This window comes from Rhinoderma darwinii, chromosome 2 (assembly GCF_050947455.1).
Source record: "Rhinoderma darwinii isolate aRhiDar2 chromosome 2, aRhiDar2.hap1, whole genome shotgun sequence".
NCBI classification, from domain to species: domain Eukaryota; kingdom Metazoa; phylum Chordata; class Amphibia; order Anura; family Rhinodermatidae; genus Rhinoderma; species Rhinoderma darwinii.
Window position 1 is genome coordinate 429547043 of NC_134688.1, and position 27044 is coordinate 429574086.

At 42.3% G+C, this 27044-nt stretch overlaps 1 protein-coding gene across 1 annotated transcript in view; it reads left to right on the forward strand.

Moving 5' to 3' along the window:
* Positions 1–21283, forward strand: part of ITGAE (integrin subunit alpha E) — a 116879-nt gene extending 95596 nt beyond the window's left edge. Inside the window, exons 26-32 of the mRNA XM_075850871.1 lie at positions 998–1070; positions 1154–1261; positions 6814–6870; positions 8483–8581; positions 10138–10233; positions 12893–13003; positions 19617–21283. Of these exons, the coding sequence (XP_075706986.1) occupies positions 998–1070; positions 1154–1261; positions 6814–6870; positions 8483–8581; positions 10138–10233; positions 12893–13003; positions 19617–19670 (598 nt within the window). The 3' untranslated portion in view covers positions 19671–21283. The remainder of the gene's footprint in view (positions 1–997; positions 1071–1153; positions 1262–6813; positions 6871–8482; positions 8582–10137; positions 10234–12892; positions 13004–19616) is intronic.
* The last annotated feature ends 5761 nt before the right edge of the window (positions 21284–27044 follow it).

Genomic DNA, 27044 nt, shown 5'->3' on the forward strand with positions numbered 1-27044 from the left:
CTGCTGTTGATCCATATATACCCCTATGTATGTACTTTTTTAAACGCATTCAATGTTTTTTAAATGTGAATATGTACCTAATGCTGTCAGACACACCTGGTCTTATTTACTTTCTTAATTACTATGTGTTTTTTGGCGGTTTTTTTAACCCCTCCCCATCTTCCTTTGTATATTTAAACTGTACACTGTGCTGCCCTGTTATACCGATTTCTTTGCCTGACGAAGACGCATGTCCTGCGTTGAAACGCGTTGCATAATAAATCAACTCATGATTACTCATCTGCCTTTTCTTCATATCAAGTAGCGCTCTCCAAAAAATATCCAGTTTTATTTATATATTTCACTGAAATATACTACCCTTACTCTCCTGCGGCTCAATCACATTGATGCCGGTACCTGGATACGGAAAGCTGCAACCTGGCTTCATCTAACGGACTTTTACATTAAGCTGTACCTGCCAGTACTAGCTTTTATGGTTTATCTTGCACCATGTGGCGCTGTGTACGTTTTTCTCTCTTCAGAACTGACAAGGGGGCATGTCTCTGCTACGCATGCGCGCTCTCCTCTCCCCAGCTCTTACACTGTCCGTAGCAGTGACACGCCCCCTTGCCAGTTCGGCAGACAAGTACAAGACTGTGATCTCTCTTGAATCAGTCTTGTCAGTCCTTGTCCTTGTCTGCCGACAGCTGAAGAGTGAGATTCTGTGCGCGCACACGCTCTCCCCTCTCCAGCTCTTGCTGTAACTCTGTCCATAGCTGATTGGACAGTGTCACAGCCATAGTAACACGCCCCCTTGCCAATACACGCCCCATTGACAGTTCAGGGGGTTATATAAATATTGGCCGCCAAATATAACGGCACCGATATCTAAATAATGGAGGAGGGTAGAAAAAAATACAAAGTGCCCCAGGGTTTGTGCAATTGTTCATGTGCTGGCAGTTAGATGGCGTAGCAATGTACTATAATTTTACTACTTAACAGTCATCTATTGATTTAGCCAACAGGCTGCACTTTATGTGACAATACCACCTGTCCCAGCATTGTATGAAGAGGTCCAATACACATTTAATGTAAGTGTGCAAGGCTCCACACAGTTAGCAGAAATGCAAGCAGTTTATTTACCCCCATTTACTACATATAATTCTGTCCACAGATGAATGCAGAAAATCCATTTGCTGCTGAACTGAGCCTAGAGTTGCAGATCCCGATTATCCTGAAAAGTATTACTATATCGGAAGTACAATTTATACAGAAAGCTCAGGTGGGTTCCATGTCAGTCTTTTTATTTAAAATTAGTTATATTTATTATGATATAAAGATCCAAATGCATTTATCAACCTTTGATTAGCAATCCGTATCAGAAGTTTCTAATTTAGTATGTAATGGAAACGTTCATCTTTTATCAATAGCAGAAAGAGGACAGGAACAGATTGAGGCACATTAGATCACGCCCGGACAGTTGTAAGGTGGTTGAGGGTGGGGCAAGATGGTGGAGCCCCGACAGGAATCTCACAAAAAGAGATGAAACTAAGTGGGAACTTTGAGTGCCAACTTTAACTATTACTTGGCCTCACACACCACCCCTGCTCACTCTTTAGGAACTGTTACTACCCCAGGCCCAATGATGGATACTGACTAGTACAGTCCTCACCAGTCACTCCCAGGCTTCTCAGTTCCAGCACTTTGAAAACGCCCCCACTGGCTCCTTACAACTCCACAGCAGCTCCAAAGACTTTACTCCACGCAACAACACCTCTAAGACCCTCTTCTCCCTCAATACAGCAGACGGTTTAGGTCACTCCACCACTCCCTCCCAACACTGAATGCTGTTTGGTGGACTAACCCTCTTTTTTTTTATTATTCTTTATTTTCACGACCAAAATGTCAAATTTACCAAACAAAAGGGATACACATTATACAGAAACACAAAGAATATAAAGGCAAAATACATGCGGAATACAACTGATCAGTACAGTAGTCTCACATATGTGAGTGAGCTGAGTAACTTCAAACTCACAACAAATGGAGCACGTATCAGGATAGAAGACGAGCATAAGGAGGAAAGAAAAGAAGGAGGTGCAGGAGAGCATAAGGACTAAGGAGTGTGCAGGGCTTCCCACCGAGATACAACCCAACGACAAGAGAGAGCCCTACCCAGGCTGTTGAACAAGACCCATCTCTCGAAGAATGTCTTTGTATGAGTCAGAACTTTGAAAAATAATCCAAGGAGTCCATGTTTGGCAGAACTTAGCATGTGAGTCATTAATGTTGGAGGTCAAGTCCTCCATGTGCATGAGGTCATTGACCCTAGAAATCCAGAGGGACACAGCAGGAGGAGAAGAATTTTTCCATCTTAATGGAATGCAATGACGTGCTGCCATTACTAAAAAGTGAAGCAAGGAGCATTTGTAGATAGTCACCAGAGTGTCGCAGTGATGGAGAAGGAAGAATGTCGCATCCATAGTTTAACTCCGTCCCAAAACGAAGCAAGAAGAGGACATGACCAGAAGGTATGAAGGAGGGTACCATTCTGCAACCCACACCTCCAACACAGGGAAGATACTGTAGGAAAGATGTGGTGCAGGCGAACCGGAGTCCTATACCAGCGAGAAAGATGTTTGAAACTGGCTTCTTGATAGCACAAGCTGATCGAAGTCTTGTGAGCCAGAGCACGGATGCGCTTACTTTGTGCAGTTGAAAAGGAAATACCCAAATCAGACTCCCATTTAGAAAGGTAGTCAGGGAAAGGTAGATCAGGAGGATTCAAAAGAAGGGTGTAAATTGTGGACAACGTGTGTCGAACTAGGGGGGTCCTGTCGTTTTGATATGAAGAGGGAGGCGAAATAGAGGAACAAAAATTGCGAAGTTGAAGAGATCTCCAGTGACCTGAAGGTCAGATACCTGAGACAAATCCAAAATAGAGAGCCAATCCGTACCATTAAGGAACTGAGCTGCTCTGAACCTACCTGAAGCAAACCAGGAACGGAAGACTGGGTCTGTCAAACCTGAAGAGAGGGAGGGATTCCCAAAAATGGGATACATTGAGGAATGTACTGGGAGTAAAGATGACCTCACCGAGGAGAGGGAGCAACATAACAGAGTAGGGCCAATAGTAGGATGCTGGCGAAGAGGTTTGAGTTGATTGTGGGCCAACCACTGGGTGACCGCAAGGGGAACCGCAGAGAAACTTTGCTCCAAGCCCATCCACGGCTTAAAGAGAGCGTGTCTACACCAATCTACTATACGCGAAAAATGGGACGCACTATAGTAAGATCTAACATCAGGAAGTGCCAGACCCCCTGACTCCTTAGATCTACACAAAAGTGTACATTTGAGTCTAGGAGATCTACCATTCCAGATGAATGATATTTATAGAGAGTTGACCGCTTTGAAAAACGACATCAGGACGGCTATTGGAATAGCCTGAAATAGGTATAGGATCTTTGGAAGAACATTCATTTTGAATATAGTGCAACGCCCCATCCATGTAAAAGTGCCTTTTATCCATCTAGCACAGTCCAACTTGATGTTAACCAGTAGAGATGGGAAGTTCAAGTTGAATAGTTCTCTCAGGTCAGCTGGGATGCGTACTCCAAGATATTTTAGGGCTACAGAGTTCCATTTAAAACTAAAGGAGTGTTCCAAGGTGAGTAAAAGGGGGGAGGGGAGGGAAATGTTCATTGCTTCCGATTTAGAAAAGTTTATTTTTAAATTAGACAATTTACAAAAACGGAATTCCTGCATGAGGTTCGGGAGGGAAACCGTCGGGTTAGTCAAGAAAATAATAGATCATCCACATACGCTGCAACCTTATCAACTGTGGCACCCACCTCCAGCCCCTTAATGTTAGAATTTGCTCGAACGTGGCATAGAAAAGGCTCCAAAGTCAGAATAAAATCAAGGGGGACAGAGGACAACCCTGTCTGGTCCCGTCGTGAATTGAAAACCCATCTGAAAGGATACCGTTCACACGGACTCTAGCAGAAGGGCAGGAATATAGGGACATTATCCAGCCCATCATATGGGATCTAAGGCCAAGTCGGAGAAGGGTTTCTTCCATGTACGTCCAATTGACCCTGTCAAATGTTTTTTCAGCATCTGTGGACAAGAGCATGAGTGGTATATTAGATATCTTAGCCTTGTGGATAAGGTTAATTGCCTTTGTTGTGTTGTCACGGGCTCCTCTGCCCAACATAAAACCCGACTGGTCTGTGTGAACAATATCCCCCAACAACGGAGCCAGATGCACAGCAAGAATCTTTACCTGACAAAAACACACTAATGATACAACAGCAGATTACAAAGACGGAAACACACTAGTAATGTCACAGCAGTTATAATATCACAGCAACTGATCCTGACTCAAAAACACCTATGATGTCACAGCAGCTTACCGGACAGGAACACTCTTATGATATCACAGTTCCTCACCTGACTAAAACTAGTTGTGTTACCACAGCATGTTATCTGTCTAAAACCCACTTGTGATGTCACAACAACTTACAGTTACCTGACAGAAACCTACTTGTGATGGTACAGTAGCTTACCTGACAGAAAAACATTTGCAGTATATCGTGATACGGACAGTCTCCTTTGAAGCCCTGCCAGAGCTTCAAAGGAGTACAAAGATGGCAGCCCTGGGGGGTCTTTATTAGGCCCCCAGGTTGCCATAACAACCATTGTAAACGGCTGTGTAACATACTTCCCCTTGGTGACAGCAACGTAATAGTACATGGCATGTCGCCAAGGGGTTAATGTAATGTATGTGTTTTGCAATATTATACAACTAGTGGATACATAAAAGTTGCCGCACAAAAACTAAATACAATTTTTAATAAATGTATATGAGAAAAATGTTTAAGATGCACAAACACATAGTTTACATAAGCAAATGGCTTTAAACGTTTACATAGTGTATAGGAAAATTGTGTTATTCTTCTAAATGTATGTATTTCTATGTAGTGAGTACTTGTGTACTTCGTATATGTATGTACAGTATTTGTAGTAACTTTCTGTTCATACATGTATGTATGTGTGCTCATATGTAGTTAGTGTGCATAGTCGAGCAGTAGATGTGTGGACTGCTGTCAGTCCATCCCCTCATTAGACCTTCGTCTAAGTAGACCTTTGTCCATGAAGTTTAATGTGGATAAATGAAGGTTATGCACTTGGGCCGAGGAAACCAATTCTACAAATATGTATTAAATAGTAAAACACTAGGTAAAACTGCCACTAAAAAAACTTGGGGATGTGGCTTGACAGTAAACTTAAAGAGGCCCTGTCTCCAGATTATAAATTCCCTATCTCCTACATAATGTGATCGGCGCTGTAATGTAGATAACAGTGGTTTTTATTTTGAAAAACGATAATTTTGTAGCAAGTTATGACCTATTTTAGATTTATGCGAATTACTTTCTTAATAGACAACTGGGGGTGTTTTTACTTTTGACCAAGTGGGCGTTGTACAGAGAAGTGTATGACGCTGACCAATCAGTGACCAATCAGCGTCATACACTTCTCATTGTTCCAGCCCAGCTTCTTTCACTGCAATCACGCTGTAACAATGGGCTGGAACAATGAGAAGTGTATGACACTGATTGGTCACTGATTGGTCAGCGTCATACACTCCCCTATACAAGGCCCAGTTGGTAAAAAGTAAAAACACGCCCAGTTGTCTATTAAGAAACTAATTAGCATAAATCTAAAATTGCTCATAACTTGCTCAAAAATGATTGTTTTTCAAAACAAATACCACTGCTGTTATCTACATTACAGCGCCGATCAGATTATGTAGGAGATGGGGCACTTATAATCTGTGACAGAGCCTCTTTAACTTTAGCAACCATGACAGGCAGCTGCTGCCAAGGCAAATAAATTCACGGGATTCATCAAGAGGCATAGATGCTGATGACAAGAACATAGTTTTGCCTACATACAAATCACTAGTCAGACTACACATGGAATACAATTTTGGGCACCTGTGTATAAGAAGGATGTTGCTGAACTAGCATAAATAAAGTTAAAAAAACAAGGATATCTGGGCGTTGCTGAATGAAGGACATTGACTGAAATCTGTTTAAAAGAGTTATTTTATTTCATAGGGCTACGCGTCTTCCTATGAAATTCTCTATGTCTATACAAGGAATTTGTAGCTCTGTATAAGAAAAGCAATCCTCACACCACTGTAAATATATACTATAAAAAATAATCAGCAGGAAAATTTTGCACCTTTAAAAATGGTGTTTAAAGGAGGACAGTCGCTTTATTGTTACACTTTGTGAGTTTAAGAAAGGCCTCATCACCTAACAGTCCACCTTCATTAATGTTTTTGTGGCTGAAAGAACCATAATCCCCACAGCTATCTCAAAAGCAAAAGAGTAAAGGCAGATTACTGGATTTTATTTATTTCTAGCACATATTCCCCAGTGCTGTATACAGACTGTCATCACTGACATCAGTCCCTGTCCCCAATGGGGCTATATCTCAAACACACACAAGGGCTAATATCATAGGAAGCAATATAACCTTTCAGTATGTTTTTGAAGTGTGGGAGGTAACCGGAGAAAACCCACGCAATCACGGAGAGAACATATAAGCACCATGCACATTGGATTTGAACCCAGGACCCCATTACTGCAAGAGCTCAGTGCTAACCACTAGATGTCGTGTTCAAGCGGTGTGTATAATGGGGCTATTATAATGATCTCACTGTTACACACATCAATGAATAGAATTTTAGTGGTCTTAAACATTCTGATTTGTAATTTAGTCTTTAATTAGATTAAATATTGTATTCTTTATTGTTTTTGTTAGAATTCAACTCGATGTGAAACTGAAACCAAGGCTTGCAAATATGGAAATGAATTTAATGTAAGTTTTTTTTAATTCATATGCATAACAATTTCGTAAGAATGATTAATATCTTAATAAATCCAATATTAAAAAGCAATTTCTAGAGTATTTCTAGGATCGGGTTATCTGTGAAACAAATAAGTATTAGACTTTAGAAGCAGAGTTTGAAGTAATGACTCATTTACATTAAATCTAGACTACTGTACGACTAGTGTATGTCACGTAGCATTCGTGGACCCACTGGGTCGTACCGCCTTGGTGGTATGGCAGCTGGCCAACAGGGCGCATGTTAAAGTCTAGTTTGTATAGGGTACTTGTGGCAGCTCGGACAGTAGCAAGGCAGGCTCGGCTGGGACTAGGCAGCAGGCATACGTCCGGCGTGGTAAAGCAGGACAAGCATGGTATACAGCACAGCACGACTTTGGCTCAGCACGGCACTGGACCAGGATAGCACAGGATACAGGTAACAAGATAAGGAACACTGGAAAACACTAGGAGACCATCGCATAGATAAACTTAGGGTACGACAACAACTCTCAGGCATCGAAGCAAGGGGCTGAACCGCTCTTATAGTCCAGGGCACTCATGGGCTGATAGTTCATTAAAGTCCGGTGCGTGCGCTGCCCCTTTAAGAGCGAGCATGCGCGCGCGCACCTTACGGGATCCGGCCGAGTTGAGTGGAAACGACCGCTGGCTTCTCCTGAGGAGGAAAATGGGGCCAGTGCTCGCCGACCCATGGCTGCGGTCGTCAGGGGGAGAGTGAACCTGAAGGCCCGCAGCCACGGACATGACAGTGTATAAGTCATGAAATGGTTCCGGCATATACATCTAACAAATCCATAGAGTTCTATTGGCCAGACGTGTGCCTAAGGCTTGGCCGGTATACTGTATGTCGATATACCTTTATTTCCACTGTATTGAAAAGCGTAGTGGACTATGCTTTTTAATATAACTGGATCCCGATGACATTTATCCCACAAAGAGGTGAGAAAATCCATTTGCTAAAATTGAGTATCACATTGAATTTGTCATTCAAATTGTTTGGCAAATGAAATAATTTTCTATTAACAACAGATGTAAAACTAATTAAAGTGACAGCGACGCTGCAGAGGCTTTCATAGTATCCCAGCTTGCGTTTCACATTGTTGGCACTACTTTTTTAGTGCCACTGTTTTTTTAATGACCTCTCAGAGGATGTTCAAAAGTTGACATACCCTTTAAAGAAAATCTGACACCTCAGAAAACCCCCACTACAGTAATCAGCAACTAACTTAAAATATACTAATTCAGAATTTGTAAGTTTTATCTTTCTACTCACTTGTATTACTCCGCTGTAAACCCATGTGCGCTACATGCTGATGAATAGAGAGGACTCCGAAACTCATGGATATAATGGCGAGAACTCCTAGGACTTGTCATCAGCATGCAGCGCATGGCCCATTTGCTGGCTTACAGCGAGGAAATGCAAGTGAATAGAAAGAGAAAAATTATAGATTTCGGAATCCGCGTCTTTCAAACTATAGACTGATTATTGTAGTTTGGGGAGGTTTTCGGACCTCCTGAGTACATTCAACAATGTGACATAACATTTTAGGCTTTTAACTGTTACATCCTTCTACTTGTTTGTTAGAATGAGGAAACAAAGTGCCTTTTTATCGGGTGCAAAGTCACATCTGGAAAGGAAGAGATAACGATAACAACAAGATTATTTTTGCAAAATCTACATGAGGTAACGTTCGATTCCCTTTAAGTCAAAATCTACAGAATTTTTGCGTCTTTTTTTCCTTGTTTGCTTATTCTTTCACTCTGTGCAGAATTTACTGCTGATATTTGTGGGTAGTACTAGAATTTGACACATCTGGACCACAGACATTTGTACATGGCCTAGAAAACGTATATGCAGATGAGCTAGATCCATAGTGTATCTACCGGCAGCTAAAAGGGTATAGACCAAAGTCAAAGATAGAACTGAAGAATTTGACCACGTTTTCTGGCTTGCATGGTTAGGAATGTTAAGGCTGGGTTCACACGACCTATTTTCAGGCGTAAACAAGGCGTATTATGCCTCGATTTACACCTGAAAATAGGGCTACAATACGTCGGCAAACATCTGCCCATTCATTTGAATGGGTTTGCCGACGTACTGTGCAGACGACCTGTAATTTACGCGTCGTCGTTTGACAGCTGTCAAACGACGACGCGTAAATTGACTGCCTCGGCAAACAAGTGCGGGGCACTTCTTTGCAACGTGATTTGAGCCGTTCTTCATTGAAGTCAATGAAGAGCAGCTCAAGATTTATGAGCGTCACAGACGCCTCGCAAAATGCGAGGAGGAGCTTTTACGTCTGAAACGAGGCAGCTGTTTTCTCCTGAAAACAGTCTGTCTTTTCAGACGTAAAAGTCACTTCTCGTGTGCACATACACTAAGGCTGGGTTCACACGACCTATTTTCAGACATAAACGAGGCGTATTATGCCTCGTTTTACGTCTGACAATAGGGCTATAATACGTCGGCAAACATCTGCCCATTCATTTGTATGGGTTTGCCGACGTACTGTGCAAACGACGACGCGTAAATTGACTGCCTCGGCAAAGAAGTGCAGGACACTTCTTTGCAACGTAATTTGAGCCGTTCTTCATTGAAGTCAATGAAGAGCAGCTCAAGTTTACAGGTGCCAAAGACGCCTCGCATAATACGAGGAGCAGCATTTACGTCTGAAACGACGCAGCTGTTTTCTCCTGAAAACAGTCTGTCTTTTCAGACGTAAAAGCCTCTCATCGTGTGCACATACCCTTAGGGTATGTTCACACGGCCTATTTACGGACGTAATTCGGGCGTTTTTGCCCCGAATTACGTCTGAAAATAGCGCCTCAATAGCGCAGACAAACATCTGCCCATTGAAAGCAATGGGCAGACGTTTGTCTGTTCACACGAGGCGTATATTTACGCGCCGCTGTCAAATGACGGCGCGTAAATAGACGCCCGCGTAGAAGAAGTGACCTGTCACTTCTTTGGCCGTATTTGGAGCCGCTATTCATTGACTCCAATGAATAGCAGCGCTAATTACGGCCGTAATTGACGCGGTGTTCAAGCGCCTGCACATGCCGGTACGGCTGAATTTACGGGGATGTTTTCAGGCTGAAACATCCCCGTAATTTCAGCCGTTACGGACCCCCGCCGTGTGAACATACCCTTAGAGTTTGAGTGTCAGCATTTTACTGTGTGCTTCCTTCTTGATTGACATTAATGGACAAACATCTTATAAATGTATGTTCTATTTATAGCTACTACAGGAAACGCAAGAATTAAATGTCACCGGAGAAATACTTTATGACCAAACCTTGTATGTAAACTTAAAGGAGCCAGAGCACAAGACACAGGTGAGATATAATCCTAACAGGTATTAAAGGGATTGTCAAGGATTAGAGAAACATGGCTGCTTTTTTTTCCCCAAACAACATCACCACACCTGTCCACAGGTTGTGTGTGGTATTGCAATTCAGCCCCATTCACTTCAATGGAGCTGTGCTGGAAAACCAGACACAGCCCATGGACAGATGTGGGGCAGTTTTTGGAAGAAAGTAGTCATTTTCTTTCTAATCTCATACAACCCCTTTGTCACGATCTGTGGGTATGTGGACACACTGGGTCGTACCGCCGTAGCGGGATAGCAGCTGGCCAAACAGAGTACCAAGTCAATATATATATATATATATATATATAGTCCAATCACAAAGTAGTTCAGACAGTACAACGGCTAGGTTCAGATGGGACCTTGGCAGCAGGCACCAGGCGTGGTGTAACACAGCAGGCATTAGCGGTGGCACAACACGACTCCAACTTTCTCAGGCACAGGAACAAAGGTAGCATGGGATACAGGGTACAGGTAGCAGGGTATGGTAAACACTGGGAACAGGAAAATACTAAGGGACCATTTGCAAAACTAACACGGGTAAACACAACAACGCTCAGGCAATGAATGAAAGGGCAAAGCCCTTTTTATAGTCCAGGGTGATCATGGGCTAATTACAGATTTTCCTCATGTGTGGAAATGCCGCGCCCTCACTACGGGAACTAGTGCAGTGTTGCGGAAGTGAGTGCCGGTGTCTCTCAGGAGGGAGATGCCAACCGGCACTCACTTGTCCATGGCTACCGCCGTCAGGGGGCAGGTAAACACGACGGTCCGTGGCTGTGGACATTACACCCTTTGAAGAGGTTGTCCAGTATTAAAGACACATTTCAGCTTTCTTCCAGAAACAGCTCCACACTTGTCCATGGGTTATGTCTGGTATTGCATTTAGCTCCATTGAAGTGAATGGGGCTGAGCTGCACTATAACTCCTAACCTGTGGACATGTGAAACGCTGTTCTTGACAGTAAGCAGCCATAATTTTCTAATCCTGTACGAAGCCGGTAAATTGACACTTTGTGGGTTTTAATACCATCATGTAACATCATGTTGAAGCTATTTAATGTGAAGTATTACCATAACTGAAGAACTGTGGGACACCTTTATTAAACAAAATGCACCGTGTTTGGAGAAAGTGGGGTAGCGTGCATTGGAATAATGGCACACTTTTTGAGGGCTAGGCACGACAGATTAGGAAACAGATACTTTCAGTGCTTGACTAAACAGCTTGCTATGGTTACGTTGTCACAAAATACTGGCGTAAATGCATGACAGTCATGACATGGTGTAAGGAAAAGAAGTATGTCTGGCATCCAGTGAGGTGTGTCATATTAGTACATGGTGTCTACGATTTATACATGGTAGTAGGCACTAGGTTGGTGCAATTTGTGCCCAATTAAATGACTTGCTCTTCTTTTGTTTAGTGTCATACTTAGCATACTATTGATAAATCCACAGTGACACTGTTTTTCATATTGCAGCCATCATGTGGTGTGGTATAGGGATGTGTTATCTTCTGATGCCACCAACATTAGTAAATGACCTTACCTTCTTGGTACATGTGCATGCCATCTTACACCATGGTCATATATTCTGATAGCAGCAGTGCTCTGTGAGCGCAAAGTAATATGTTAACAAATACATGATCTTCAAAAGGTAACGGATAATTGGGTCTGACGTTCAGCTTAGCTGTTATTAAGATTAGGGTGAGATGTTTTACCTTCCATTTTTGTCACTAATGATGGGAACGAATCTTGGAAAAGACAACAAAGAAAAACATTTTTAGAGAATTTTCTTTTGGATTTCTTACTGTTTTTAATGAAAGGGAGAACAGAGCTGCTAAAAGCTGGCTAGAACTAAGCCTCTTTTTAAATTCATCAAGACATCAATAGGTAAGATGAAGAAATATAAAGTAATATATTACCTCCGGGGCCGCATTATAGGGAGGGCAAAAGGTGCAAATGCCCTGGGGCCTCTACCATCTAGGGGTTTCCACCCTCTTTAAGATGTGTAAACAGCCACTAGAAATCTCTGACGTTCTGATGCCAACAACACTACTCCATACAGTAAACTAAAAGGTACTCTGGCGTATATGAGCCCGATGGATTCCCCCCAAAAAAAGAAGGCTCCTGGGTGCTTTCCTGGTGTATGCGCCAAACCACAGTACGAATAGGCCCTTCCATGTATATGTAACATGTTTGGAATTTCTTTCAAACCAAATATGTCCATTTGATTCCATAATATTTTTTAAAAAATGGTGTATCCTTTTGTTTTTAGTCACAAAAAAAAGTCTTAGGCTGTATTCACATCACTGTCCCTTTAAACTGAGGGGTTCCATATGAGGTTTCCGTCTGGTTAACCCCTCAACGGAAAGGTAAACGGAAACCTCAGCTACGGTTTCCCTCACCATTGAACTCAATGGTGACGGAAACCTAGCTAATGGTTTCCGTTTGTCACCGTTGTGACAGGGTTCAGTTTTGACGGAATCAATAGCGCTGTCGCATAGTTTCCGTTTGTCTTTCCACTAAGGGATTAACCCGACGGAAACCTCAGATGAAACCCCTCAGCGGAAAAGAAAGGCCCTTACTGTAGAGAAAACTTGTAATTTTCTTTTCTACTATTGTTTTTCAGGTATCCATTATGATTTTTAAAAACAGAGTGATCAATATTCTGTTAGTTGTCATTGGCAGTTCTGTTGGAGGAATTGTGCTTCTCTTGCTTATTGTTATAATCCTTTTTAAGGTAAGTCACAGAAAATAAATGACTGAAAGAAAATGCTCTAAAATTCCTACAAAAAATAGAAGTTAATTTAGAATTCCAAACCTGAAGCTAATGAGCAGAGATTACCAATCTGGAGACTCCACCAATTACAAAAATAAGTAATAGTAGCACATTTTATGTGAGGATTTGTTTTGGCCTGTCTTCTTGGTGGAAGTCTAGCCAGTGGTGAACATAGAAGAGAGAGGGCCCATTGCAATGATCAAAATGGGCCACTCAATGCAGAAGTGTCTGCTGTTTGCTCCTCTCCCCCACTCCCTTTCCATAACTCTTCGGCCAATTTTTCCACCTCATGTTTTCTAACAATAAGATTGCTCTGGAGAAGGCAGTCTCGCACTCGTAATAGCCACCCAATAACAAACGGAATGTGACCAACCAAGACTGCGCCCTCTTTCTACAAAGATATATAAAACCAATATGGAGGACAACCAAAATCCCCACCCCATCCTAAAGAAAAAATCATATTTTTAATATGCAGTATATGTTGGGGGACCGACCTATACATCCAATCTTCACATACTGTGAATGGTGGAAACTCACTAAATGGAACTGAAAACCTACAAGAAAGAGTAGTCTTTGATCCACCAGTATTAATATAAAACGTATACACTTTATTGGATACAATATATAAAAAACAGTCGTTAAAAGCAGAGATGATTGCCACAGGATGAAAGAATGGATGCCAGGCAGTAAATAAGCTATACAGACTTGGGTACTAAGTCACATGTATCAATACATACAGCAATTTGCATAAACATCATTTAAGCATGAAAGACGAAATCCCAATGTTCTAAATAGAAAAACCCACATCTATTGTTGTAACGATCATAGGGAGCCCATCCACGTTAATATCACAATGTAGGTACAATCTCTAAGAAAAATAAAAAAAATAAACATGCAAAGGTATGTGGATAGAATATTATGCCTAGGAACATCTTACCCATTAGTGAAGGAAGAGAAGAACCTGCCTGGCGTCCCACCCCGATGCGCGTTTTGGCCCAAAGCCTTCGTCTGGTGGTTAATTTCTTCATTATCTCTCCCATTTTCAGCTGGCATATAGCTGAGGTGGCTTGGTCTCTTATTGCAGACAGAACAGTGGGGGAGGGCTCCTTCTGCAGCCAGTTGCCTTACAGGTTTGGAAGAAGGAGAGAGAAATTGCTTATCTTCTGGGATACATAGAGAAGTATTATTTATATATTTCTTAGTTTTAATGGCAATATGAAAAATAAGCGGATCTAGAAAGAGTAAGATTAACCCCTTCCAGCCCAATCTCGTACAGTTATGTCATCAGCACTAATGTGTTAGCGCCTTCTCACATAACTGTATATGATGGTGATTGAGCGGGCTCAGAGGCTGAGCCAGCGCTATCACCAGCGAGTGTCAGATGTATATTACAGCTGAAATCCTGCTGTAATGGCCAGGACCGGAGGTAGCCTCTGATCCTGATGATTAACCCCTTAGATGCAGTGATCAAAAGCGATCACTGCATCTAGGTGGTTCCTAGCCTGTTGGCACCCCTGTGCCGCGGTTGCCCAGGTAGTTGCTATGGCAACTGGACGCCTAACAACAGCCTCCAGGTCTGCCAAGCACGAAAGCCTTTTAGGGCCCATCTGGGGGCAGGTCCTAAAACGCTTACTATCAGGCCTAAGTAGATGGCGCAGGCTCAGGAGCTAAACCTGTGCCATCATCTGTGGGTGTCAGCTGTTCGTTACAGCTGACACTGATGTAATGGCCAGGACCGGAGCTAGCCTCCGATCCGGCCGATTACCCCCTTAGATGCAGTGATCAGAAGCGATCGCTGCATCTAGGTGGTTGGCTCGCACCCGATGGTTGCTATGGAAACCGCGGAGGTGCCGATTGTTGCTATGGCAATGGGAGGTCTAACAATGGCCTCCTGGTCCGCATAGTATGGAAGCCTACTAGACCTCGCCCGCAGTCGACGCCTAATAGGCTTGCTGTCGGTGAATAGCTGACAGCTCTAATATACTGCACTATGTAGGTAGTGCAGTGTATTCGAATAGCGATCAAGGCTTAATGTCTTCAATTCCCCTAGTGGGACAAAAAAATTGTTTAAAGAAAGTTAATAAACATGTAAATAAGTAAAAAAGTTTCACGTTAAAAAAGCAATAACTGCCTTTTTTCCCATAATACGTTTTTTATTATAGGAAAAAACATTAAAAAGTACACAGATTTGGTATCGCCGCGTCTGTAACAACCCAAACTATAAAGATATCACGTTATTTTCCTTGCACGATGAACACCGTAAAAAATAAAAAACAATTCCAGAATCTCTGTTTTTTGGTCGCCACCCCACCCACAACAGAATAAAAAGTGATCAAAATGTTGCATGTACCCCAAGATTGTAACAATAAAAACTACAGCTCGTCTCGCAAAAAACAAGCTTTTTTGGCAGAAAAAGACTAAACGTATGGCTCTCAGAATATGGTGGCACAAAAAAAATAATATTTAAGAAAAAAAATTATTTTGTTGTGCAAACGCTGTAAATTAAAAAAAAAAACAATTTACATATGGTATCGCCATAATCGTATCGACCCACAAAATAAAGTAAAAATGTCATTTATAGCGCATGGTAAACGCCGTAAAAAAAAAAAAGACTTGCACCTTGCTTGCCCAAAAATTTAATAAAAAGAGATCAAAAAATCACATGTACCCCAAAATGGTACCAATGAAAACTACAGATTGTCCCGTAACAAATAAGCCCTCACACAGCTTCAGTGGAGAGAAAATAAAAAAGTTCTGGCTCTCAGAATATGGTGACACAAAATGTGCAGAGTGTTCCAAAAGGGGGTTAAGATTGGGCACCATTTATCAGTGCGACACTGGCCACATATCTGCGGATTATTATTTATTTACCCCATTATTATACCCTCTTATCATGCCCTGATGTGCCCTGCACAGATTACATTTGCCCCCACATTATAAACTGAAATACTAGTAAAACCCCAAACAGAACTACCAAGCTAAATATGCGCTCCAAAATCCAAATGGCGCTCACTCTCTTATGAGCCCTACCGTGTGCCTAAACATCAGTTTATGTCCACATATATGGCATCGCCATATCCAAGAGAACCCACAGTTTATAAGATATTTGTTGACAGTGGCACAAACTGGACACCACATATTGGGCACTAAAATGGCATATCAGTGGAAAATTGCAATTTTCACTTTGCATCATACGCGGAGCGTGGGGTCAAAATGCTCACTGCACCCCTTAAAAAATGCCTTTAGGGGTGCAGTTTTCAAAATAGAGGTCACTACTTAGGAGTTTGTTTTACTATTTGACCTCAGAGCCCGGCGATTGTGGGCCAATGCTTCGAAAATCACCAAAATAGGCCTCAAATGCGCATTGTGCTCTTTCACTTCTAAGCCCTGTCATATGTCCAGGCAAATGATAAATGCCATGAGGGGTGTAGTTTCCAAAACGAAGTCCCTTCTCAGGGGTTGCTACTGTACTCTGGTACCTCAGGGGCTCTGCAAACACGACATGGCATCCATACACCAATCCAGCAAAATCTGTGTTATAAAAGCCAAAAGGCGCTCCTTCTATTATGAGCTCTGCCATGTGCCCAAACAGCAGTTTAGGGCCACACATGGAGTATTGCCGTAATCGAGAGAAAATGTGTAACATATTGTGTGTTGTTTTTTCTCCTATTAACCCTCATAAAAAAAATTGGAAGCTAAAACTACATATTTTTTGAAAAAAATACATTTTTCACTGCCTAATTCTAATAAAATCAACAAAACACCTGTGGGATCAATATGCTCACTACACCCCTAGATGAATGCCCTGAGAGGTGTAGTTTCCAAAGTGGAGTCACTTCTCAAGGGCTTTGTACTGTACTGGTACCTCAGGGGCATTGCCAATATGACATGGCGCCTAAAAACCAATCAGGCAAAGTCTGCATGCCTAGTAGTGCTCCCGCCATTCTAAGCCCTGCGATGTGTCCAAACAGCAGTTTATGACCACATATGGGGTATTGCCGTACTCGGGAGAAATTGATTTACAAATGTTGGGGTGCTTTTTCTCCTTTATTCCTTGTAAAAATTAGAACATTCTATGTTTTTTCAGAAAAGAAGTAGATTTTCATCTTCACAGACTAATTCCAATAAATTCAGCAAAAACAACTGTGGGGTCAAAATGCTAACTATACCCCTAGAAAAATTCCTTGAGGGTGTTGTTTCCAAAATGGGGTAACTTTTGGGTGGTTTCCACTGTTTTGACCCATTCAGTGCATTGCACACGTAAAACAATTTCAGCAAAATCTGTGCTCCCAAATCCAAATGGCGCTCCTTACCTTCTGAGCCCTGCTGTGGGTCCAAATAGCAGTTTATTATCACTTATGGGGTATTGCCGTAATTGGGAGAAATTGCTTTACAAATGTTGATGTGCTTTTTCTCATTTATCCCTTGTAAATATTAGAAAATTCTATGTTTTTTCAGAAAAAATATATATTTTCATTTTTGTAGACTAGTTCAAATAAAGTTAGCAAAAACTGTGGGGTCAAAATGCTAACTATAGCCGTAGATACACTCCTTGAGGGGTGTAAAATATGGTCATTTTTGGGGGGTTTCCACTATTTTGGCACCACAAGAACTCTTCAAACCTGACATGGTGCCTAAAATATATTCTAAAAAAAAGGAGGCCACAAAATCCTCTAGGTGCTCCTTTGCTTCGGAGGCTGGTGCTTCAGTCCATTACCACACTAGGGACACATGTGGGATATTTCTAAAAACTGCAGAATCTGGGCAATAAATATTGAGTTGCTTCTCTCTGGTAAAACTTTCAGAATTTTTTTTATTACAAATGAATTTTGGCAAAAACAATAAATTTTGTAGATTTCACTTCTACTTTGCTTTAATTCCTGTGAAACACCTGAAGGGTTAAAACACTTTCTGAATGCTATTTTGAATACTTTGAGGGGTGCAGGTTTTAAAATGAGGTTTTTTATGGGTGTTTCAAATATATGGGTCCCTCAAAACCACCTCAGAACTGAACTGGTCCCTGAAAAAATAGCCTTTTGACATTTTCTTGAAAATGTAAGAAATTCAAAAATGTATGCCAATCTAAAGTAGACATATGGGGGATGTTAATTAGCAACTATTTTGGGTGGTATTACTATCTGTTTTACAAACAGATACATTTAAATTTAGAAAAATGGTAATTTTTGCTAATTTTCTCTATATTTTGGTGTTTTCACAAATAAGCAATGACTTTATTGACCACATTTTTCCACTAACATAAAGTCCAATATGTCATGAGAAAACAATCTCAGAATCGCTTGGATAGGTAAAAGCATTCCAAAGTTATTACTAAATAAAGTGACGCATGTCAGAATAAATAAATGGGGCAGGTCCTGAAGGCCAAAATAAGCTTGGCCCTGAAGGGATGAATTATTAAACTTTTTAAATATGTCTATGTATTCATACATTATAGATTTAAAAAAAAAAAAAAAATCATGCTGCTTTTTAGATGCTTTGTTCAGTTTGAAGACAAAAAAATGTGCCTTTCCGCTGAGGGGTTCAGTCTGAGGTTTCAGTCGGGTTAACCCCCCAACGAAAAGGCAAACTGAAAACTTAGCTCAATGGTGACGGAAACCTTGAACTCAATGGTGACGGAAACCTAGCTAAGGGCCTGTTCACATCAACGTTCGCTTTTCGTTCCGGGGTTCCGTCGGACGTTTCCGTCGGGTGAACCCCGCAACAGAAAGTAAAAGTGAAACCACAGCTTCCGTTTCAGTCACCATTGATATCAATGGTGACGGAAACATCGCTAATGGTTTCCGTTCATCACCATTCCGGCAGGTTTCTGTTTTAACGGCCTATTCAATAGCGGAGTCGACTGCGCTATTGATTCCGTCGGAAAAACTGAAATCTGCCGGAATGGTGATGAACGGAAACCATTAGCGATGTTTCTGTCACCATTGATATCAATGGTGACTGAAACGGAAGCTGTGGTTTCACTTTCACTTTCCGTTGCGGGGTTCACCCGACGGAAACCTCAGACGGATTCCCGGAACGGAAAGCGAACGGTGATGTGAACAGGCCCTAATGGTTTCTGTTTGTCACCATTGTGAAAGGGTTCCGTCGGAACCCTGTCAAAACCTCAGATGGAACCCCTCAGCGGAAAGAAACGCTGATGTGAACACACCCTTAGATGATTGTTTGTGTGTATTCAAGGTCATACCTGCTTTTTTGTTCAAATTATATTACCTGATATAGGCGCCCTGCACACGGCCTTAGCCATGTGCACGGTCCATGATTACGGGCACTGAGGGCCGCAGACTATCACCCGCATTTGTGGTCTGTGCTCACATTATAAAGTATAGGAGCATGGTCCGCAAAATCATAAAATAGGACATGTCCTATTTTTTGCGGGTCATTTCTACTGCCCGGACACACACCCGTAAATATATGGGAAGGTGTCCGTAGGCCATAGAAATTAATGAATCAGTATTTTGATGCGTAATTGTGGATCAAAATTAGGGTTGTGTGCATGGGGCCTAACTGTGTATTATTAATGTGATTTCTGATTAATATTTGACCTTGTTTCTTACAGTGTGGTTTCTTCAAAAGAAAATATAAAAATTTTGACCAGAATGAAGTGGAATGACATACTCAATGGTGAAGTTCAGAATGGTCTACAAGAAAGAAGAGATGCTAAACTGTTACTACTAGTTACAATATGAAACAAGCACTAAGATAGATTCAGGCTAATGTGACATGAGCTATAGTATACCAGAGTACTAAACAGAGAATGCTAAAGATATGTATTGTGTTTTTTAACCCCTTAAGAACCGCCCATATGGCTTTTCACCGCGGTTATTAAGGGTACATATGCCACAGCTCTGCCTTTTCACGGAACTGTGTCATAAGCCCTACATGGGTGTCCAGGGTCAGCTAGAGCGGGTGTCGAACTGTCTAAAAGCTTCTGATCCCAGCCGTTTCACTCCCTAACATGCCGTGTTTAATAGCGTCCGTGGCATCTAAGTGGTTTCAGAGAATGGGGCTCCCTCTGTTACCCCATCGGTACCCCAACGATGTTACCACAGGGTACCGATGGTTTCCATGGCAGCCGGGGGCATAACAAAGGTCCCCTGGTCTGCCATCAGTGTGTGTTTGCCTAATAGGCCTCATAAGAATGCCTGTCAGTTTTACACTGACAGGCATAATACACTGCAATATAGAAAATCGCATAATAAGTTCCCATAGTGGAATAAAAAAAAAAATGCAAAAAATAGTTTAATAAAGTTAAGAATAAATAAATGAACAATTCCAAATAAAAAAAATGAAAAATACACTTTACTATGATAAAAAAAAAAAAAAAAAGTTAAAAAAACTAGACCTAATTAGTATTACTGGGTCCGTAAAGGCCCAAACTATAAAACTATTAAATTATTTAACGTGCAAAGTGAATGCTGTAAAAAGATAAAATAAGTTCGCAATATCGATCAAAATGCAAAAAAATAATGGCAGAATTTTTGTTTTTTTCCATTACCTCAGAAAATAAGTTAATAAAAGTTAATCAATAAATCTTATGTACCTCAAAATGGTGCCATTAAAAAAATATAACTTGTCCCACACAAAACAAGACCTTACAGCTATGTCTAGAGAAAAATAAAAATTGATGGCCTTTGAAATGTGACAATGAAAAAATTGCTTAGTATTATTTATATATTTCTTAGTTTTTATGGTAATATGAAAAATAGGGGGATCAAGAGTGAGTAAGAGATTAAAGGGAGGAATTACTTTGCTTTTTAACATTTGTTTATGTATTGATACATTTATAGATTTTCTAAAAAAATAAATAAATAAAACGTGCTGCTTATTAGATGCTTTGTTAATTTTGAAGACTACGCTATTCATTCCGTCAAAACGACGGAACCCTTGCACAACCGAGACGAACGGAAACCATTGGCACCGGATCCGTCACCAATGGTGTTGGAAACGGAAACATATAGTTTCCGTTTGTGTCAGTCAGGGCTCGTTCTGACGGAAAGATCCGAAGGAACATCGGAACGGAGCCCTGACGCAGATGTGAATGAAGCCTAGGATGATTGTTTGTGCGTATTCAAGGTTATATCTGCTTTTTAGTTCAAATTATATTACATAATTAAGACCCCCTGCACATGTCCTTAGAGAAAAAGTTAATAAAAGTTATACAATACATTATATGTACCCCAAAATGGTGCCATTAAAAAATACATCTTGTCCCGCAAAAAAAAAAAAAAAAAAAAAAAGCGCCCTTTTACCCCCTTTTATCCACTTTGACTGAAAAAAAAGGTATGGTGTCACAAAATTGAAAAACAAAAAAAACTAAAGAAATCACTGCTTTGTTTGTTCCAAAATAATCTGCGCCCAGAAAGCGTTAATTGTCATCTTGTAGATGCCTCTCTTTAGAGTTCACCTGTCTCATTAGAGATCCATTTTAAAATTTTCTTGTTTTAACCCACAAAATGAGCAGATTTACTACTGGGCCACTTTTAGAAAGTGTCTAGAAAAGGGGTTTGGGGTAAGGGGCATGGCTTAAAATCTGCCAATGTGTGCCAAATTAAAGCAAAGCCAAACAAGAGTCGGTATAAGGGCTCATTTACACGAGCGTGATATACGTCCGTGCAACGCGCGTGATTTTCACGAGTGTCGTACGGACCTATGTTAGTCTATGGGGCCGTGCAGACAGTCCGTGATTTTTGCGCAACGTGAGTCCGTTGCAAAAAACTCGCGACAGGTCTTATATTTCTGCGTTGTTCGCGCATCACGCACCCATTGAAGTCAATGGGTGCGTGAAAATCACGCACACCTCACGGAAGCACTTCCGTGGGATGCGCGTGATTCACGCAACAGCAGTCAAAAGTATGTTTAGAAACAGAAAACCACCACGTGCTTTTCTGTTTACAAACATCCAAACGGAGTGTCATAATGATGGCTGCTGCGCGAATATCACGCAGCCGCACATCTTATCTGATGAGACACGGAGCTATTAAGTGCCTTTTGCGCACGCAAAATGCCGCGTTTTTTGCGTGCGCAAAACGCACACGCTCGTGTAAATGAGCCCTAAGGAAGAGAAAACAGTTTATCATGTCTAGCAAGACGCATCTTCTGACTGCCTGGTCTAAGTTTTGGACAGCTTAGTAAATATGCCCCACTGTATATTCATAGCTTGTGTCACACCAGCCCTCACTTTCAGATAAGAATGCTGTCTGTGTGTATTGTAAGTAAAGGATACATTTTTTTTTAATTGATGGCACAAGTTTACGTAGCTTTGGGCTTGTCCACACGTAGCGGAATTGCTGCGTATTTTCCGTCCAGTATCGTGTACGGAAAATACGCAGCAGAATACAGCAGCAGCAAAGTGGGTGAGATTTAACAAATCTCATGCAAATGCTGCGTAAAATTTCCGACCAGAAATTGTCCTGCGGTGCATATTTATCGTACCGCAACATGTCAATTGCTGCTGTGGAAAGTGGACTGAATTGCTGCGTTTTTCAGAGGAGATGCCACCATCTCCCAACATTGAGAAAAACGCAGCAAAATCCGCACCCTTGTCTGCAGTAAAAAAAACGCAGGAAATGGTGCGTTTTTTCCGAAGCGGAATTTCTGTTACTCTCTGTGGAATTGCTGCAGAAATCTTCTGCAGCCATTCCATTACGTGTGGACAAGCCCGATGTTGCACGAACAGTTGGGGCATTTGAGCCCCCAGTGCACAAACCAGGTAATTACAGGATTACAAGAATAATAAAAGAAGTAAATGTTCGAGCTTCCTCCTAATTCTATCTGCTTAACTAGTTTGTATATGTGTAAATACAGCTCTGCTTGTTATTTATGTTATATGACCACGTATGTATGTGCACAGGATATACAGTGTGTAATTTGCGCGTGGTCCATTTGCATTAGAAAACCTGTATTAAATTGTTAGGGAACAAATGAACCTTTTTCCACCAATTAATCATGATTCATGGCTGTTCCTGTATCTCCCAGAGATGTATGGAGTGGCGGTGGCCACAGCTCTATACAATAATGATATGCTGGTGGGGAAGGACAGTTGACTATCGGTGGGGGTCCCAACATTCATCCTGTGGTGAGGTGATGTTCATATGCGGATAGGTGAAATGTTAAAGGCTGTAATGGCTTCTTCCTACTATAGACATTTATAGTTTATATAAATTGGATATGTCAGATTGGTAGGGATTCCATTGTGCCCTGGCAATTCAATGCTCCCTGTGTTATATTAGATTATTGCTAGTATGACATTTTTTGTAGATTTTTGGTGTTTTACCAAAGATGAATCTACACCTTAAGCAACAAGTTAACAGTAAGCACCAAGGAAAAATTATGGTTCCAATCAGGGACGTAGCTAAAGGCTCATGGGCCCTGGTGCAAGAATTCAGCTGGGGCCCCCCTACCCCTCCCCAACACCACCAGACCCCTGCACGTGCCTATGCCCAGCCACCTTGCCCAACAGCCCCCATGGATACCCCCACAGTATAATGCCCCCCATTGTTGCATCCACAGTATAATGCTCCCATAGCTGCCCCCACAGTATAATGCTCCACATAGCTGCCCCCATACAGTATAATGCTCCACATAGCTGCCCCCATACAGTATAATGCTCCACATAGCTGCCCACATACAGTATAATGCTCCCCATAGCTGCCCCCACACAGTATAATGCTCCCCATAGCTGCCCCCACACAGTATAATGCTCCCCATAGCTGCCCCCACAGTATAATGCTCCACATAGCTGCCCCCATACAGTATAATGCTCCCCATAGCTGCCCCCATACAGTATAATGCTCCACATAGCTGCCCACATACAGTATAATGCTCCCCATAGCTGCCCCCACACAGTATAATGCTCCCCATAGCTGCCCCCATACGGTATTATGCTCCCATAGCTGCCCCCCCACGGTATAATTCTCCACATAGCTGCTCCCATACAGTATAATGCTCCCCATAGCTGCTCCCCCAGTATAATGCTCCCCATATCTGCCCCACACATTATAATGTCCCCATAGCTGCCCTCACACAGTATAATGACCCATACAGTATAATGCTCCCCATAGCTGCCCCATACAGTATAATGCCCCCATACAGTATAATTCCCCCATAGCTGCCCACATAAAGTATAATGCCCCCATATCAGCCCCCCATACAGTATAATGCTGACATATGTGCATACTAGAAACATAATAAAATTACTTACTTATCCCCATTCCCACACCGGGTGGAGGATATCCTTCTCCTCCTTTGGTCTGTGCTATGAGTGACTCCGCGCAGACTGGTGCGATGATGTCACTAGATTGCGCCTGTCTGCGTCGAGCCGCTCATGGCTCAGGGCACAGTGAATGCTGGAGCAAGGAGTCGTCAGCTCTTTGCTCCAGCATCGAATGGAACCGAGACCTCGGTGAGTGACTCGCGACCCCCCCGGAGGTCTTCACATGATCCCAGGGGATTGCGACCCTCAGTTTTTAATGTATTGTGCAGTTTGTGGTGGGGAGAGGGGAGTGTAATTTAATGGCCCCCCTCTCCACCGCAAACACAGTCAGCACAACACAATACATTACGGGCCCCCCCCCCCCCCTCTGCAGCTCACCTGGAGTATTCCAGGATCTTCCGCACCGGCTCTTCCACGCTGGCTGGAACGCCCCTCACATGATGTCATGGTCACATGGTACACTTAGTGTACCATGTGCCCGTGACGTCTAAGGAGACCTGCCCGTAACTAGGTAGTGCCGGCGTCACGGCACAGAGAATTTATTTAATCATTAGTGCCCTGTGTGGCAACGGGGGCCCTGTGGGCACCACAGGCTTAGGGGCCCGGTCGCAACTTAGGGGCACAGTTTTTACGCAGCGTATCCGACCCGCGGGAACCTTACCTAAGGGTTCCCAAACACAGCGGATTTCACCCCTTTTGCATTGAAAAGGGTGAAATCGACAGTGAACATCCGGAATAGAAGTAGCAAATCTGCAGTATGCTCTGTTTTATGTGCGGAAAATGTTCAACAGCATGTGGAGAAACCATTGGCACCGGATCGGTCACCATTGGCTGCCGTTTGTGTCAGTAAGGGCTCCGTTTCGACGGAACGTCGGAACGGAGCCCTGACTCAGATGTGTACGCAGCCTAACTCATCACTAAAACATGTCTAAATGTAAATTAGTATTTCTTCAGATCAGCGCTGAATTGGGTTTTGATTGTGATGTGGCGGCAAAAATAGCATCGTTTGCAGCGTTATTCTTGCCGTCAAGCAAGATCAGATACATGATGGAACATTACATGTTAAGTACAAAAGACATGACCCTAATGTGAATAGAGTTTAAGGCTCGCTCAGACAGGTTTCATGGCTACTGTATTTATAATGAAGGGATGATAATGAACCGTGTATGTTGGTTGGCCATGCAAGATGCTATGACTGTGAGTAACATGAAGAATCCAAAAACATATATCTGTATAATACACGTGTGTGGTTATCATGATATTCATCCTTTAATGAAGAAATCAGGAATTACATGGTCCTGTGTCTTAAATGAATACTGTCAATGCACCTCAATAAACCAATCTTGATACCCATGTGATTGATATGTCCGTTTTACAAATATAAAGACTTTAGGGAGGCAATGAAGAAAATAGATATTTCAGTAGCCTGCTGCCAGTAGTCTTTAGTTGGTATAGGATGGACACCGATACAATTTAGAATTCCTATAGGTACCAGAGTGGAAATGTCAGATAGCGCTGTTTCGGATATGGAGCTTATCTGCTAATAGCTGTATATTAGGAAATTAATTTTGATAAGTGTTGCTCCACGCTGTTATTTATATATTTACTAGATATGGGACATTCTATTTGTGTACAGGTTGTAGCTATAAGAAGGAACCTCAGAATTCAGTACTGCATTATACACAGTCGAGTCACATTATTATGACCACCTCCTACTTTCGACGTTGGCAGTGTGTAGCCCATGAAGGAAGTGATGTGTCCTGGACTGGCTTGGTGGGTTTATAAGGTGTGCAATAGGCTGTCTAAAGACCCGTCACTCATTGTTGTCCTGGGTAAAAGGGGCGTTTTATCAGAGTTGCAAAAAGGGATGATTATTGGTTTTCGGGCCAAGGGTGGCAGTATTTCTCAAACAGCGCAGTTTGTGAACTGTTCGCATGCTGCTGTGGCAAAAGTGTATCGTGAGTGGACAAATGGCACCATTGGGAATAACCGACGTGGAAACTGCGGAGCACCACGTGCCATTAATGTGAGAGGTGAACATCGGCTACGAAGGTGCACGAGGGCCGAACGGCACGCTACAGTGAAGCAGCTCACCGTGAAAATCAACCAGAGGGCTACCAGACTTGTGTCTAAAACAACAGTTCTGCGAACCCTGCTGCGTATGGGGCTCCGAAGCAGACAGGTGGTCACTGCTCCTAAGCTAACAAAGGTTCATCGGAAAAAAGGCTTTCATTTGCATGGCAGTATCGGCATTGGACCACCGATGATTGGCAAAGATTTTCCTTCTCCGATGAGTCACGTTTTCTGCTTCACCGAACGGATGTACGTTCGTTAGCGTGTCAGGTGAGAAACATCAGACAACAAACACCCTGCAACCATTGCTGGAAGAACACAAGTTGGTGTCGACAGCGTTATGGTCTGGGGAATGTTTTCATGGCATTTTCTTGGCACACTCATCCATGTGGAAGGCAGTCTGAAGCGATTTGGGTATGAAACCATCGTTGCAGATCACATCCACCCATACATGCTGTTTGTCTTCCCTGGGGCAGATGGAATCTTCCAGCAAAACAATGCGACATGTCACATGGCTAGAAATGTCCGACAGTGGTTGGAAGAGCAAGGGCTCCGAGTACTTCCCTGGCCCCCTGATTCGCCAGACTTAAATCCAATTGAGCATCTGTGGGACCACCTCGATCGTCTTGTCCGCTCTTTCAATCCTCCCCCGCACACCCTCCAGCAAATATGGGATGCTCTGCAGTCAGCATGGCTCCA